Source organism: Amblyraja radiata, chromosome 10 (assembly GCF_010909765.2).
Source record: "Amblyraja radiata isolate CabotCenter1 chromosome 10, sAmbRad1.1.pri, whole genome shotgun sequence".
In the NCBI taxonomy this organism is placed as follows: Eukaryota; Metazoa; Chordata; class Chondrichthyes; order Rajiformes; family Rajidae; genus Amblyraja; species Amblyraja radiata.
Window position 1 is genome coordinate 53,914,562 of NC_045965.1, and position 17,450 is coordinate 53,932,011.

At 43.4% G+C, this 17,450-nt stretch overlaps 1 protein-coding gene across 3 annotated transcripts in view; it reads right to left on the reverse strand.

Annotated features, from left to right (window-relative positions):
• snx7 (sorting nexin 7) overlaps positions 1 to 6,117 on the reverse strand; it is a 48,310-nt gene extending 42,193 nt beyond the window's left edge. Inside the window, exons 1-2 of one of the 3 annotated variants that reach the window (XM_033028885.1) lie at positions 6,098 to 6,117; positions 4,660 to 4,798 (exon numbers count right to left, since the gene is read on the reverse strand). In XM_033028885.1, coding sequence (XP_032884776.1) covers positions 4,660 to 4,798; positions 6,098 to 6,114 — 156 coding nt within the window. In that variant the 5' untranslated portion in view covers positions 6,115 to 6,117. Of the gene's footprint in view, positions 1 to 4,659; positions 4,818 to 4,856; positions 4,967 to 6,097 lie in introns of those variants that run through there. The other 2 variants (XM_033028884.1, XM_033028886.1) reach the window with 2 other exon arrangements.
• Between the last annotated feature and the right edge of the window lie 11,333 nt (positions 6,118 to 17,450).

Here is a 17,450-nt window from a genome sequence, read left to right on the forward strand (position 1 = left end):
ACCTATTGTCTATTGAAACAGATATTGATGTTTTTCACTGGGCATTCAGAGGCAAGCTGTTTACTTTTGTCCAATATACCTGCAGGTATGTATTCTTCACCTGGTAAGATTGATTAGTTAATTTCCACCAAAATCTTTGCCTTATGTGGCAGATAAATGAAAATGATAACGATAACACTTAAAATTATGTAGCATCATGAGTTCTTGAGAATGAGGTGTGTAAAGTGTACTAACTTTCAATAAAGAACATAGGTGTTAAATAAAATAAACGATATTTTAGACAAGGAGAAGAAAATGGGATTAATGCACTTGTCAGCGTGGGTGTGATGGACAGAATAACCAATTTCTATGCAGTACAATTCTATATGTGTAGGAAGGGACTGCAGATGCTGGTTTAAACCAAAGATATACAAAAGGCTGGAGTAACTCAGTGGGACACGCAGCATCACTGGAGAGGGGGAATGGGTGATGTTTCGGGTCTGAACCCGAAGCATCACCCATTCCTTCTCTCCAGAGTTACTCCTGCTTTTTGTGTCTATCTTCGGTGCAATTCTATGAGTGAAAGAACTGAGAAAGAAAAAGAGATCTATAAAAATTATTGGCGTTACAAAAAGGTGAACCCTTAAATTATTTAGCACTGCATAGAAATTGGTTATTGCTTTACAAAACTAGCAACATAATTATAGACCAAAGAAACCAAAATAAAAAAGATAAAGAAGGGTAACAACAGAGTTGAATAACTCACAAAAGACTAAACTGGCACAATCTGTCGATCGGTCACTTTTTACATACGTTATTCTATAAATGTAGAAATTAAAGACAACTGCGGTCAAAATTATTAAAATTCACAAATTAAAAGAGATACAGTGAATAAGATTTGGAAAAAATAAGCATTATCTGTAAATAATTCACAGGGAGTTACAAGTAGGAGCAGCTATTGAATAAATAACAAACCTCAGCTAACAGAAAGGTAGGAAACTGCTGAGTGCCACATTTCACATCTCTGCAAATCAATTCCAGCTTTGTAAATTTCAGAGCAAGTAATGATTTAATGGACTTCAAAGTTGGATTAAGCCCAATAAGAGTTGTTATTATAATGAACAGGAGGAACTTTTTTTGCAACGTATCTGCTTTAGATTTTTCCTGCTCTCCCTAAAAGGATAGTTTGTCTTGGCAACAATTTTCTTATCCAATTCATAGTTTCTAGCTCCCTTCAAAAATATGAATAATTTATTCAGATACTTTGACCAAGATGACATGAGCACTATTGGATGTTCTGTGTACTGCATGACATATGATTCCAAGCTCTATATCAAACATTGTTGCCTGTGTCCTGATCTCAACTTCTACACGTTTCAATCCTGCATTTATTGGGCAATGTTGGTGCCTGATCAGGAAGGTTAAACCTGCTTTCAACTGCTAACAGGCTTCACAACACTCTCCCGCCATACAACCCACTTAATATACATCTTCAGATGGTCCAGAGGAGGTTTACAAGAATGATCCCAGGAAAGAGTGGGTTAACATAAGATGAGCATTTGACGACACTGGGCCTGTACTCGCTGGAGTTTAGAAGAATGAGGGGGAGATGTTATTGAAACTTACCGAATAATGAAAGGCTTGGATAGAGTGGATGTGGAGAGGATGTTTCCACTGGTGAGATTCCAGGACCAGAGGCCATAGCCTTTGATAAGGTGCCACACGTGATGCTGCTAAGGAAGATGAGACCCATGATATCAAAAGGTAGATACTAGCATGGATAACAGGTTGGCTGGATAGCAGAATGCAAAGAGTGGCATAAAGGGGGCTTTTTCTGGTTGGCTGCCAGAGACCAGGTTGGCCGCAGGGTTCGATGCTGGGGCCGCAACTTCACGTTGTATATTAATGATTTGGATGAAGGGATTGAAGGCTTTGTGGCCAAGTTTGTGGATGATACAAAAATAGATGAAGGGCAGGTTGAGTGGAGAAAGCATGGGCTCTGCAGAAGGACGGACAGGTTGGGAGAGTTTTAACTAGTGGGAGAGTCTAGGACTAGAGGTCATCGCCTCAGATTTAAAGGATGTTTCTTTAGGAAGGAGATGAGGAGGAATTTCTTTGGTCAGAGGGTGGATAATCTGTGGAATTGCCACAGAAGGCTGTGCGGGCCAAGTCAGTGTATATTTTCAAGGCAGAGATAGATTCTTGATTAGTACGGGTGTCAGGGATTATGGGGAGAAGGCAGGAGAATGGGGTTAGGTGGGAAAGACAGATCAGCCATGATTGAATGGCAGAGTAGACGTGATGGGCCGAACGGCCTAATTCTACTCCTTTTATTTAAGACCTTATGACAAGTTGAATATATTTTTACTGCTCATAATCTATATCACAATTAATTAACTTGTTTCCAAAAGCAAGTCGAACATTTTCCACACCCTGGCGATCACGCCCTCACTTTAAATAACTAAAAAAATCTTGTTACACTTCTTTTAAAGACATTTAAGTCACCAAACCTGTAATCTTCACCCGGGGCAGGCCGACTATAAAAATTCAATACAATTCTCCACACCCCGACTTTAAATAGCTAAAAAAAATCTTGCAACACTTCTTTAAAACAAATAATACTAAGTAACCAAACCTGTAAGCGCCAACAGTAGCAGACAGATCATACAGAAAATCAGCAGGTCCCTCCAATTCCCTGCTCTCTCAAAACGTCCGTTTCAAATCAGTTCTTTCAATTGTATCTGTGCGGGCACAAATTCTCACCAGATGATTATGTCCAAGTAGCTACTTGTAAAGTGCTGACAAACACCACCAAAAAGAACAGAGGCAGAACTTGTCAGATTACTAGGACATTTAACCCAGTGCCATCGACAGAACTAAATGCTAGTTCTATCTAATGAACTGCCCACATAACAACATCCAGTATCGCCATGAAAGAATTGATGCTGTTAATTCTCTCCAATATTGTAATGAATGCTGTAAAATGTTGATTCATTCACCCCAGATGTTGCTTGATTTTGTCCATATAATCGCAGAAATGTTTCTTAAAATTTCACATTTCAAACATTCACAACTATTGTTCTCTAACTCCCATCTTTACCTTCACCAACTGCACTCAAAACCTGTGATATAGATTATGTGCAGTAAGATCAGAAGAAATTAAGTCATAAAAGTAACAACAGTTACATGAAAAGCAATTGTAACAGATCTAAACTTGAGCTGCAGCCAAAACTCTCTATCGCCAGAAATCTACCCGACCTTCAAAATATTCCCAATAACATAAGGGCTGACTTAGTGAGTCAGACTGTTTCTTTGGAGGGAAATGAACAATTGACATTTTGCATCAGGATGCTTCATCTGGACTAGCATTGACAACATCTTGTTTTCATTTCAAATGTTTTCATTTCAAATCCAAATGTTTTAAGCTGATTTAAAACAATGGAGAACACCACCGATACTAATAAAACTAATATCTACTACAATATAAACCAAAGCAGTAGTAACAGGAAGAAGAGCACCAATAATAATGACAGCAACTGCCATAATAACCAATAGCGTCGGCAACAGCACCCAATTCATAACAAACTGATGGTGTAACTCAGCGGGCCAGGCAGCATCTTTGGAGGGAATGGACAGACATTTCAGGTCAGTGCCCTTCAGAGTTTAACTCACCACCTCAAACTCGAAGGACTCTCTCCCATTTCTTCCCTCTCTTTCTGCCTATGTTCCTTCTGCTGGCTTCACAATTTGCATCTCTTTAAATCCTTCTCTCATACCTTCTGCTTTTATCTCTGACCTTTTCTCCAACATTCAGCCTATCGAAAACATTCCTGACCTGTGCCCACCTAATACGTGTAGGAAGGTCCTAAAGATGCTGGTTTGCACGTTAGCACAAAATACTGGAGTAACTCCGCAGGATAGGCAACATCAAATAAGGGAAGAGAGTTAACAGTGGTAAGGATGTGTGGTAAAATTAGGTGATTTGTGTAAACACCATGCAACGACGAATTGAATGTACAGCCTCCAAAAACCGCTCCTGAATTTTCTGCACAGCTCCGGTACAGTGCTAATTTATTTACATGAATAAAGTTTATTTTGATTTATAAAAACTAAATCTCTGGAGAGAAGGAATGGGTAACAAAGATGGGTCTCGACCCAAAACGTCACTCATTCCTTTTCTCCAGAGATGCTGCCCAAAGATAATGGAAGGCAATTGCTATAAGATCTTTGATGCTGCCTGTCCGCTGAGTTACTCCAGTATTCTATGCCATCCTTTTGCATACCACACTTTGTCAGGTCTCTCCTATCTCCCAGTTTCCCCCTCAAACTTCTTCCATACAATCAGTCTGAAGAAGGGTCCCAACCCTAAACCTCACCCATTCCTTCTCCCCAGAGATGCTTCCTGACCCGCTGAGTTGCTCAAGCTTTTCGCGTCTACCTCCAGTTCTATGACCTGTTGAGTTACTCCAGCACTTACTTTGTGCCCTTTTCTGCAAAGGAGTTTGCTGGCAGCTCGGGAAGTTGTGGCGGTGCATCGGCTTGAACTGACGGCTGCAGGGTCTCCAAGCCAAGCTGGGTCTTTGGGGGGGGGGGGGGGGGGGGGAGAAGCGGCTCCCATTCCTGCCGCGACCCCTCCTCATCTCCTCCTCCCCAGGGTCCGACCACCATCCCCACACTCACCTTACTATACACCTCCAGGTCGTCTTCCTCCTCCTCCTCCTCGTCGTCGTCGTCGTAGCCCAGCACGTCCTTGGAGAGCGGGTGCGGGGCGGATCGGGGGAGCCTGCCCCCCGCCATTGCTGCCGCCGTCCCGGTGCCGTCGCCGTCCATTGTCAGTGTGTCTGTCAGTCAGTCCTTCTGTCAGTCAGTCCTCCTGTCTGTCTGTCTGTCCTCACACGGCGCCGTGCCGACGGCCGTAGCTCTGCTCACCTCCCCGCCCACCTGCACAGGAGCGGAAACTGCCGGCGCCGCTCAACCGGACGTGACGTAACGTGAGGGGAAGGGGGGGGGGGGTGTGGTCAGCCCGGCCGGTTCTTCTGCGCACGCGCGGCTTTAGTACCTGGCTCAGGCCCAAGCAAAGATGCTAGAAAGTTTTTGTTGGAGTCATGGAGTTATCGAGTAATCAGAGTATTCAGGCCCTTAGGACCAACCTGCCCACACCGGCCAACAATCAACCTTCTGAATCTTGTAATCGCCAACTTGGACAATTTAAAAAAATTTTATCAAGCCAATTAACCTACAAACCTGTATGTCTTTGGAGTTTGGGAGGAAACCAAAGTTTGCGGAGAAAATCCACGCAGATCACGGGGAGAACGTACAAACTCCATACAAACAGCACCCGTAGTCGGGATCGAACCCAGGTCCCTGGCGCTGCATTTTGGTAGGCAGCAACTCTACCGCTGTGCCACCGTGACTGCTACACTAATCCCACCTGTCTGCGCTTGGTCCATATCCCTCCAAATTTGTCCTATCCATGTGCCTGTCTAACCGTTTTTTTTAAATGTTAGGCTGGTCCCTGACTCAACTACCTCATCTGGCAGCTTGTTCCATACACCCACCACCCTTTGTGTGAAAAGGTTACCCCTCAGATTCCTATTTAATTTTTTCCCCTTCACCTTGAACCTATGTCCTTTGGTCCTCTGTCCCCCACTCTGGGCAAGAGATTCTGTGCATCTATCAGATTTATTCCTCTCATGATTTTATACACCTCTATTAGATCACCCCTCATCCTCCTGCACTCCAAGGAATAGAATCCCAGCTTGCTCAACGTCTCCCTGTGGCTCAGTCGAGATTGTTTTATTAGTTTCTGTCTAGTTTATTGTCACATGCACCGAGGCGCAGTGAAAAGCTTTTGTTGCATGCTATCCAGTCAGCGGAAAGACAATACAATATTATAACTGACCTATTTACAGTGTACATATACGTGATAAAGGGAATAACGTTTAGTGCAAGGTAAAGCCAGCAAATTCCAGTCAAGGATAGACCTAGATACGATCACCATTGAGATGGATAGTAGCTCAGGATGGCTCTCTATCTGCGGTAGGGTGACTCAGTTGCCTGATAACAGCTGGGAAGAAACTCTGAGTCTGGAGGTGTGCGTTTTTACTCTTCCAAACCGGTGCCGTCGCCTTCCATTATCCCTCCAGCCCGCAAACGGTGCTGCTCTGTCGGCCAAAGCTCCGTTCACCTCTCTGCCCACCTATGCAGGATCGGAAACTGCCGCCGCTCAACCAGTTCTTCTGCACATGCGCGGCTTTAGTACCTGAAGCCAAGTTTTGGTTGGAGTCAACGATGTTTTATTATCACATGTACCGAAAAGGAACAATGAAATCCTTACTTGCAGCAGCCATATCGGGTTTGCAAACACAGTACTCAATAGGTAAATTAAGAAGCAAACATAAAAACAATGAATGTCTGAAGAAACTGCAGATGCTGGATCAAACCGAAGTTAGACACAAAATGCTAGAGTAACTCAGCGGGTCAGGCAGCATCTCTGGAGAGAAGGAATAGGTGACGTTTCGGGTCAAGACCCTTCTTCAGACTGCAGATGCTGGTTTAAACCAAAGATAGACACAAAATGCTGAAGTTACACAGTGGGTCAGGCAGCATCTCTGGAGAAAAAGGAATAGGTGATGATTGGGGTCGAAGCCCACCTTCAAACTGCAATTGCAGACTGGGATGAACATCAGATTTCAACCCTACTTCAAACATTGAGTTAAAAAAAAAACAATTTATACAAAAAAGAGCATATCTCAAAGTCAATTGCAATCAAAGATGGTGAATACTGCGCCAGTAATGGATCAGGCTGAGTCCACAACTCTCTACAGCCTCTTGTGTACCTACATTGGAATTGTCATACTATGCCATGATACAACCAGTCAGGATACCTTCTAGAGTACATCTGAAGAAATATTTGTGGCAGTTTTCAGGGATGGGTCAGCAGTGGAGAGACGTACCAGCTTCAAATTCTAGGTATTAACATCTCAGAAGACCTGGCCTGGGCCCGGCACAAAGATGTAATCATGAAGAAGGCGTTCCCCTACTTTCTTAGATGTTTAAAGAGATTCAGCATGTCAACACATTTTTTGAGTCCTGGCATTAAACGTATAAATCACTTTGCCAGTGCAAACGGATCATTCCTGTAATGCAGTGACCAGAACACAGTACTCAAACAGTGGCCTACAAAGCATTTTAGATAATTTTATCTTAACTTAGAGTCATACAGTCATACACTACAGAAACACCCAACTTGCCTATGCAACAAAGATGGCCTATCTATGCTAGTCCCATATGTTTGGCCATATCCCTCTAAACATTTCCTGTCCGTGTACTTGTCCAAGTATTTTTAAAGGTTGTCACATAACTGATTTTCATGTGACACGCTTACCCAGAAAACTGGCAATTAAAGTAAGACTAAGAGTGCTGAGGGTAATATATAGGCAAGTGTAGGGAGTTGGGATAAATGGGTAATTTTTGGATCAGCAGTAACTGGCATGATGCCACAACGTTCAGTGTTGGGATCTCAACTCGTCGTTGTGGCTATCCCTCGAGGTCGAGGATGATGGTCTACATTCTGTTTTTATTGACTCTCAAGTGGCTTATGAGTCCAATCCTGGCTTTGTGTAGATCAGTGTCACTCATTTTATGAGTCATGCTTTTGTAGTTACGCCCACTAGCTTTACAGTAACCCTCCCTGCCTGGTTCCCGCATTATTAGAAAAACGTGCTAGCATGAAGTTACCTATGCTATGTCGTTAATAAAGTCTTTGGACCTTTATCATGGCGTAAGGCTTCAGTTATTTGGACAGCCACACCACAACATGGTGTCAGAAGTAGGATTCGAACCCATGCCTCCATTGGAGACCAGCGGCAACTGTATTCATGGTGCCAGATGCAAAGAGTTCATTCTGGCAGATTTCGCTGGAACATAACTCCTCCAAGTTGACCACTTTCAACACTCCTTTCGGGCATTATAAATTTCTTCGCATGCCCTTTGGAATAAGTTCTGCTAGTGAAGTATTTCAACAAGCTATGGAGCAATTGTTTGCAGGCTACCCATGCTCCATCATAGTGGATGATATCCTCATTGCTGGAAGAACGGTCGAAGAACACAATGCCAATCTAACAAAAGTCTTGTATCGTGCCAAGGCCATCCATTTAAAGCTGAACCCTCAAAAATGCAAATTCAGAGTGAATGAGGTAAAATACATAGGCCATATATTTACCAAAGATGGCCTAAAAACAGATCCAGCGAAAACCAATGCTATCAATGAGCTCCCAGCACCCACAGAAGTGCAAAGTTTGCAGAGATTTCTTGGCATGGTTAACTATTTGAGCAAATTCATTCCGGGTTTCAGCAAAATATCAGCCCCATTGCGCCAGCTTTTACACAAAGACACTGCTTGGACTTGGCACAAGCAACAACAGAAAGTGTTCGACACTCTTAAGCAGCAGATGTCTAGTGCTCCTACTCTGGCTTACTTTCATCCCAACTACCTATTACACTGACTTGTGATGCCTCACAATATGGACTGGCGCAGCATGTCTTCAAAATGATGGCAACGGCAATAAGCCTGTTGCCTATGCCTTGCGCAACATGACTGACACAGAACAACGATACGCCCAAATTGAGAAAGAGCTGTTGGCAGTTGTTTTAGCCCACAAGAAATTCAACAATTTCATCTTTGGTCACATGGTCATGATTGAAACTGACCACCAACCTCTGATCAGCATTTTCAACAAACCGATCCACGCCTCTCCGGCGTGCCTACAGTGGATGTTGCTGCAACTTCAAATATATGACATTTTTCTGATCCACAAACGCGGGATGGATATGCACCTGGCTGACACTCTCTCTTGCGCACCCCAGAAGACCTGCGAGAATCTGCCCTCGCCGGATGATGACTTTATTGTAATGGCCGTGTCATTTCGCCCCTCGTCCTGTATGGAGGATTTAGTTGCCCACACAGCTGCTGACGGTACCCTACGATCGCTTACCTCTGTCATTAAGCGCGGCTGGCCAGTGAAACACTACAACGTTCCGCTGCCAGTCCGGCCTTTCTTTGCCGTCCATGATGAGCTAGTGCTGCAGGATGGCATTGTTTTAAAAGGACACAAGGCTGTGGTTCCCGCTTCGCTGCACAACCAGTATTTTAACGCTGTCCATGTAGAGCACCCCGGCGCTGATGCTATTGTCCTATGGGCAAGACTGGCCTGGCATGGCCGACTACATCGCCGTGAATGTGGCAGCCTGTGCAGTGTGCAACAGCTTGGCACCTCACCCACAAAAGCAACCACTTCTTTCACATCCGGTACCTGCACTCCCGTGGTCTACAGTGGCAGCTGACATATTTGATTGGCATGGCAAGCAGTACCTGGTACTCGTCGATTCATATTCAGGATGGTTTGACATTGATTTTCTTAGCAGCCCCACTTCCAGCGGAGTGATTTCAACGTTATCTCGCCATTTTTCAGTCCACTGATCTCCGGGCACACTGCTAACTGACAACGGCAGTCAATTCACCAACACTTCAGGGAGTTTGCTAGAAGCTGGAATTTTCGCCACATTTCCAGCAGCCCTGAATATCCACAGTCTAATGGGCTGGCTGAACGAGCTGTCAAAAGTGCCAAACTGCTCATACAGAGCTAAATCCGATGTATTCCTGGATCTGCTCAACTTACACAATATCTCCAGTGACCCCATTTTGGGTTCACCAGCTCAACGTTTATTGTCGAGGCAGACCCGAGCTACGGTCTGTGGCGGATCAGGCATTGATCCCACAGGTGATTCCACCTGAGGAGGTTCAATCCAGGTTACAACAGAAGCGTGACATACAAAAACAATGGTTTAACAAAACAAGTAGGCCACTGCCACCATTGAGCAAGGGGCAGGTGGTCTGTTTACAGACTGACAAAGGCCATGACCGTTTTGGTGTGATCTTTGGAATTGCTTCTGAGCCACGCTCGTATATTGTCACTGCCGTTGACGGCATCTACAGGCGTAACAGACAACATATCCTGCCTGTGAACAAGCCAGTTCCTCCTCCGTATTATCCAGACCGTACTAGTGCAATTCCGTCTGTGTCTAGCGGCACTCTTCCACCTCTACCAGCACAACAACCCGCGTCTGCAACTGCTCCTCTGCCAATGACGACTTCGCCTTTGCCACATTCTTCTGCTTCATGTCCAGGAATGCTGGTTCAGTCTCCTTCACCTGTGCAGCCACCTGCTCTGTCCCTGAGGAGAAAAAAAGGAGATGGTCACTATCGTACACGTGCTGGTCATGTTTGTAAGCGGTTGTGAAGTACCCGGTCTATGTTTGACTTTCCTCCAGTTTATTATCAATTGCTATGCATGCCTTACATAGTTAATGGGTTTGTACTGTTGTTGAATCTTTAAGAGGGAGGATGTAGATCAGTGACACTCATGTTATGAGTCATGCTTTTGTAATTACGCCCACTAGCTTTAGTAACCCTCCCTGCCTGGTTCCCGCATTATTAGAAAAAGGTGCAAGAGTGAAGTTACCTATGCTATGTCGTTGAATTGAATTGAATTTGAATTGATTTTTATTAGGGACAGTGCATATTAATAAACATTTGCATGTAATATGCAAGATTGTAGCCAGTAGCTAATTTCCATCTTTAGTCCCAACACAAGGTAAACACATCCCAAACAAGGTAAAAACAAAAGACAAAAACAAAAACAAAACAAACAATAAAGTAAAAAAGTAGCAATTAAAGAGTACCATAGGTTATTTTTAATGTAGATTATGATTGCAATTTTGATTTTGCAGTAACCATATTTTTAGATGTTTGGTAAATGAGGTAAGGGTTGGCAGATCCCGTATGACGCATGGTATCGCGTTCCAGGTCTGCGACGCTCGATATGAAAATACTGACTGCCCAAAGACACTTTTCCTAAACGGGACTATACAATCACCCCTGGAGGCTGCTCTTGTCGACCTATTTGTGTTTTTCTTTATGAAGTCCTTTAACGGAGGTGGGGCTAGTCCACGGAAGATTTTGTAAACCAAAATCGAGTCCGAATATTTTATTACGTTTTCCCAGCTCAGCAGATCAAATTTCTTCAGGATGTACCAGTGATGGTACATTCTGGGCTTTTTGTCAAGAGTTTTTAGGGCTTGTTTATAAGCAATTTCAACAGGCTTTAGTGTGGACTTACATGCCTGTGACCAAGTTGTTATACAGTAGGTCATGTATGGCACAATCATTGCATTAAAGTAGAGTTTGGCTGAATCAATAGTTAAATTATTTCTAATATATCTAAAGTTGGACAAATTAAATTTTATTAAATTTACTGTTCTTTTCACCTGTTGTTTGAAGCAGAGCTGTGAATCGATCACGATTCCTAAATATATAAACTCATGTACAATTTTAAGTTTTGTTCCATGTACAAACACATCAGGATCTCCATCAGTACTTGCCTTTTTGGAGAAAAACATACAGACATTCTTTGACACATTAAGATGTAGATCAGAAAACTGCAACCAGTTTGACACATTAATCATAGCAGCTGATAGGTCTTGTGCAGTTAATAAAGTCTTTAGACCTTTATCATGGTATAAGGCTTCAGTTATTTGGACAGCCGCAACACAATACTTTGAAAGTTCTTCGGCATTCAGGACAGGTAATTCCAGATGGCAGATCGGAATTTGGTCGTTGCTGCCTCTCTTTCCATTTTCTTCCCTTTTCTTCTAATTCTGCACATCTCTTGGCTTCGAAGGTCGCTGTTCCTTCTTGAATGATGGTTCGACAGAGTTTCCTGTCCTTGACATTGGTTTCCCAATTGTCGATGTCGATTTCACATTTCTTCATGCTGGCTTTTAAGGCGTCTTTGAATCTCTTCTTTTGTCCGCCTCTTTCACGTTTGCCTTCTTTAAGCTGGGAGTAGAAGGTTTGCTTTGTCAGACGCTCGTCTTCCATCCGAACAACATGACTGACCCATCTTAATTGGTTCTTGATGACGAAGGCTTTGATGCTAGATGTTTTTTCTTCATTCAGTACGCTGACATTGGTTCTTCTGTCTTCCCTGCTGATATTTAAGCTGCTTCGAAGACATCGATGATGGAATTTTTCAAGTGTTTTCAGATTGGGTCGGTATGTTGTCCAGGTTTCTGATGCATACAGGAGCGATGGAATCACCACTGCCATGTATACTAACATTTTGGTGTCTGTTTCGATGTCACGATTTTGAAAGACTCGTTCAAAGACGTCCAAAAGCTGTTCTAGCACACTTAAAACAATGGTCTCAACTACTTACTATCTAAATGAATGATTTGGATGGAGAATCTCAATGTATGATTGGTTATCCGCCTTTAAAAGAGTCAATGAATTATTTAAATGGAGTGAGACTACACGATACATAGATACATAGAAAATAGGTGCAGGAGTAGGCCATTCGGCCCTTCGAGCCTGCACCGCCATTCAATATGATCATGGCTGATCATCCAACTCAGTATCCCGTACCTGCCTTCTCTCCATACCCCCTGATCCCTTTAGCCACAAGGGCCACATCTAACTCCCTCTTAAATATAGCCAATGAACTGGCCTCAACTACCCTCTGTGGCAGAGAGTTCCAGAGATTCACCACTCTCTGTGTGAAAAATGTTTTTCTCATCTCGGTCTTAAAGGATTTCCCCCTTATCCTTAAGCTGTGACCCCTTGTACTGGACTTCCCCAACATCGGGAACAATCTTCCTGCATCTAGCCTGTCCAACCCCCTAAGAATTTTATCAGTTTCTATAAGATCCCCCCTCAATCTCCTAAATTCTAGCGAGTATAAGCCGAGTCTATCCAGTCTTTCTTCATATGAAAGTCCTGACATCCCAGGAATCAGACTGGTGAACCTTCTCTGCACTCCCTCTATGGCAATAATGTCTTTCCTCAGATTTGGAGACCAAAACTGTACGCAATACTCCAGGTGTGGTCTCACCAAGACCCTGTACAACTGCAGTAGAACCTCCCTGCTCCTATACTCAAATCCTTTTGCTATGAAAGCTAACATACCATTCGCTTTCTTCACTGCCTGCTGCACCTGCATGCCTACTTTCAATGACTGGTGTACCATGACACCCAGGTCTCGTTGCATCTCCCCTTTTCCTAATCGGCCACCATTTAGATAATAGTCTGCTTTCCTGTTTTTGCCACCAAAGTGGATAACCTCACATTTATCCACATTATACTGCATCTGCCAAACATTTGCCCACTCACCCAGCCTATCCAAGTCACCTTGCAGTCTCCTAGCATCCTCCTCACAGCTAACACTGCCCCCCAGCTTAGTGTCATCCGCAAACTTGGAGATGTTGCCTTCAATTGAACTGGCTTGCAGACAGGAAGCAAAGAGTAGGAGTTAACGGGTCCTTTTCAGAATGGCAGACCTTTTCCCTGTCGGGTCTCCGTTGTCGTTGGGGCCTAGCACCGTGGAGCGGCCTCCAACCTGAACGACCCGGGGGCTCGGGAGACTGCGCTGCGGACTACTCACCATCGTGGGGCTGGCCGGCCTCGGAACGTGGGGAGCGGTGGTGACTCGCTGCTGCGACTCGACTCCTGGGGATCGGAGGCTCCAGCAACGCAGCCGCAGGTCCGGTGGACTGTGACATCGGGCGCTCGCGGGTCCGGGGGGAGAGACCGCTTCCCGGAGCTCCCGCAACACGACTTCTCCAGCCCGTGTCGCGGGGTTTGGAACGACCCGGAACAGGGAAGTACATCACCCGGCACGGCTTCGTGGCCGTGGGACATTACAGCGCCCTTTGCCTTCCATCACAGTGGGTTCACTGTGATGGATGTTTGTATGAACTTAATTGTGTGTATGTCTGTAGGACATTGTCTTTGTTTGTATGGCTGTGGAAACAAAATTTCGTTTGAGTCTTGGGGCTCAAATGACAATAAATTTGTATTGTATAATGTGGATAAATGTGAGGCTATCCACTTTGGTGGCAAAAACAGGAAAGTAGATTATTATCTGAATGGTGGCCGATTAGGAAAAGGGGAGATGCAACGAGGCCTGGGTGTCATGGTACACCAGTCATTGAAAGTAGGCATGCAGGTGCAGCAGGCAGTGAAGAAAGCGAATGGTATGTTAGCATTCATAGCAAAAGGATTTGAGTATAGGAGCAGGGAGGTTCTACTGCAGTTGTACAGGGTCTTGGTGAGGCCACACCTCGGGTATTGCGTACAGTTTTGGTCTCCTAATCTGAGGAAATAAATTCTTGCCATAGAGGGAGTACAGAGAAGGTTCACCAGACTGATTCCTGGGATGTCAGGACTTTCATATGAAGAAAGACTGGATAGACTCGGCTTGTACTCGCTAGAATTTAGAAGATTGATGGGGGATCTTATAGAAACTTACAAAATTCTTAAGGGGTTGGACAGGCTAGACGCAGGAAGATTGTTCCCGATGTTGGGGAAGTCCAGAACAAGGGGTCACAGTTTAAGGATAAGGGGGAAATCTTTTAGGACCGAGATGAGAAAAACATTTTTCACACAGAGAGTGATGAATTTCTGGAATTCTCTGCCACAGAAGGTAGTTGAGGCCAGTTCATTGGCTATAATTAAGAGGGAGTTAGATGTGGCCCTTGTGGCTAAAGGGATCAGGGGGTATGGAGAGAAGGCAGGTACAGGATACTGAGTTGGATGATCAGCCATGACCATATTGAATGGCGGTGCAGGCTCGAAGGGCCGAATGGCCTACTCCTGCACCTATTTTCTATGTTTCTATGTAATATCAGAATAAGGGATCATCCACTTCAGATGGAGATGAAGAAGAATTTCTTCTCTGAGAGAGTTGGGATTCAAGAATCAAGAGTGTTTTATTGTCATATGTCCCAGATGGGACAATGACATTCTTACTTGCTGCATCACAACAGAATATGTGAATATGTAAACATATTCATTGGAATTCTCAAACAAAAGAACTGTGAAGGTGGAATCATTGAATATATTAATTATAAAAGATTGACAGGTATTTGAACAACAAGGGAATCAAGGAGTATGGGGAGAGAGCTGGAAATTAATGTTGAGGCTCAGAACAAGTAACATGTTGAATGGTGGAAACTGCCTGAGAGGCCTATTGGCCTATCCCTGCTCCTATTTTTTTTATGCTCTTAATCCTCCCTGTCTGAGCAGATAGTAATCACAAAGTGCTGTAATAGATCAGGCAGCATCGCTAGAGAATACGGAGATGCAAAGTTTCAAATCGGGACCCTTTTTCAGCCGCACCCTAAAATGCCGCATATCCATGTCCTGCAGAGATGCTGCCTGACACACTAAAGTTACTTTTTTTGGTCAAGATTCCTGCATCTGCAGTTCCTTGTATCTTCCATGTGGGCACATGTTTGGTTTCCCTGCATAAAAAAGCAGGAGACTTCTAACATGTTCCTTCTCATAGAAGGTTAAATGGTGAGATCGACCGATTGACCAAATGGTGCCAGCACAATAACCTGGCTCTCCTGCACAATAACCTGGCTTTGGAAGGGGTAGGATGGGAACCCACAGTCCGTATATATCAACAGGTCGATGGCGGAAAGGGTCAAGAACTTCAAATTCCTGGGCCTGCATATTTCTGAAGATCTCTCCTGCTCACAGCACACTGATGCAAATGTAAAGAAAGCACATCAGTGCCTCTACTTCGTGAGAAGATTACGGAGAGTCAGTATGTCAAGGAGGACTCTCTTGAACTTCTACAGGTGCACAGTAGAGAGCATGCTGACCAGTTGCATCGTGGCTTGGTTCGGCAACGTGAGCATCCAGGAGTGGAAAAGACTGCAAAAAGTTTTAATACTGCCCAGTCCATCATCGGCTCTGTCCTCCCTACCATCAAGGGGATGTATCACAGTCGCTGCCTCAAAAAGGCTTCCAACATCATCAAGGACCCACACCATCCTGGCCACACATTGATTTCTCCGCTGCCATCAGGTAGAAGGTACAGAAGCCTGAAATCTGCAACATCCAGGTTCAGGAACAGCCTTCAAACTATTAAACACAACTTCAAACAAACTCTGAACTATAACAGCCTATTGCACTTTATCTGTTTATTTATGCGTGTATATATATTTTCTATGGTTTATGGACACACTGACCTGTTCTGTATTTATGCTTACAATATTCTGTTGTGCTGCAGTAAGCAAGCAAGAATTTCATTGTCCTATCTGGGACGCATGACAATAAATTCTCTTGACAAAATACTAATAAAGATCTGGGTGTTTGATCTGCAAAACAAAAGATGGAAGCGTATTTCGTATCCACTATTTTTAGATTTAAGGAGGAGGGGTTTTATCACCTACAATTCTCAAAATACCACCCACTTCATTCATTTGAAGACAATTATTTAAACGTAATTAGATATCCCCAGTTTATTAATAACAGTATTTTAATAACAATGTCACATTTTTCAAGTATATAGTTTGTCAAACACTGCAGAAAATCTTTGAAAGTAGTGTGTTTAGTTTTAGTTTAATTTAGTTTAGTAATACAACATGAAAACAGGCCCTTCGGCTTGCCAAGTCCACACCGACCAGCGATCCCTGCACATTAACACTATCATACACACACTAGGGACATTATATAGGTATGTTGCAAAGCCTACCTGAAGCGTCGCTGAAAATCTGTCGCTGCGGGTGTGAGCGATTTTGGTGCCGTTTAGAGGGGGGCGGGTTTAAAACGCGATTTTCTCTAGGCTGTTCAAATCGAAGATGTTCAGCCTAGTTAATTATTAACGAAAAATCGCTGAAAGACCCCATCGCAAAAGCTATTATTAGGTTTAAAGGCCTCGTATAATAGTTATAGTAGTTTAAAAATCAATCTCTAAACCCGCGACCACCAGCAACCGCAGGGTCTCATAAAGCAAATAATAGAAGGTAAGCTGTATATTTTTACATTAAAAAGGGCTTCTAAAGATCCCTTTATACAAAGTTTAATATTGCGAGTAGCTCATTTTGGGCCCATTATATCCCGCAGTATTTTTCTCGGCATTTGGGGCACAAATCTACCGCAATGTGAACGTTCTAAACTAGCGCGTTCCACAGGGACCCACTGGAAAGCTGATTTAAATGGGCATTTATTTACAGCAATTGAACACTAAATTCCTTCCATTTGGTCTATAAATTAATGTAAATGAGATTTTAAAATCATGTTTTATTGTGAATTATTTGTGAATATTATTTGGACATTTAGGCTATTTAAAAATGTTAATCATTTATTAAGAAATGGATAGATGTTTAGATCTAGTAATTGAAGTCTGAAATTAGCTACAATTAGGTAACTAACTAATTATATGCTTTAATTTCAGGTCATCCAAGTAAGATTATTTTATATTTGTTTCAGAATGCTTCAATCTATGATAACTGAAAATGTCATTCAGTTCTCTTAATTTTTAAGAAAGTTATGGGCTTTTGACTGTTCACGATCACAGCTTTTTTGTTATGTCCATAGAAAATCAATAGGGAACAAGATGCTC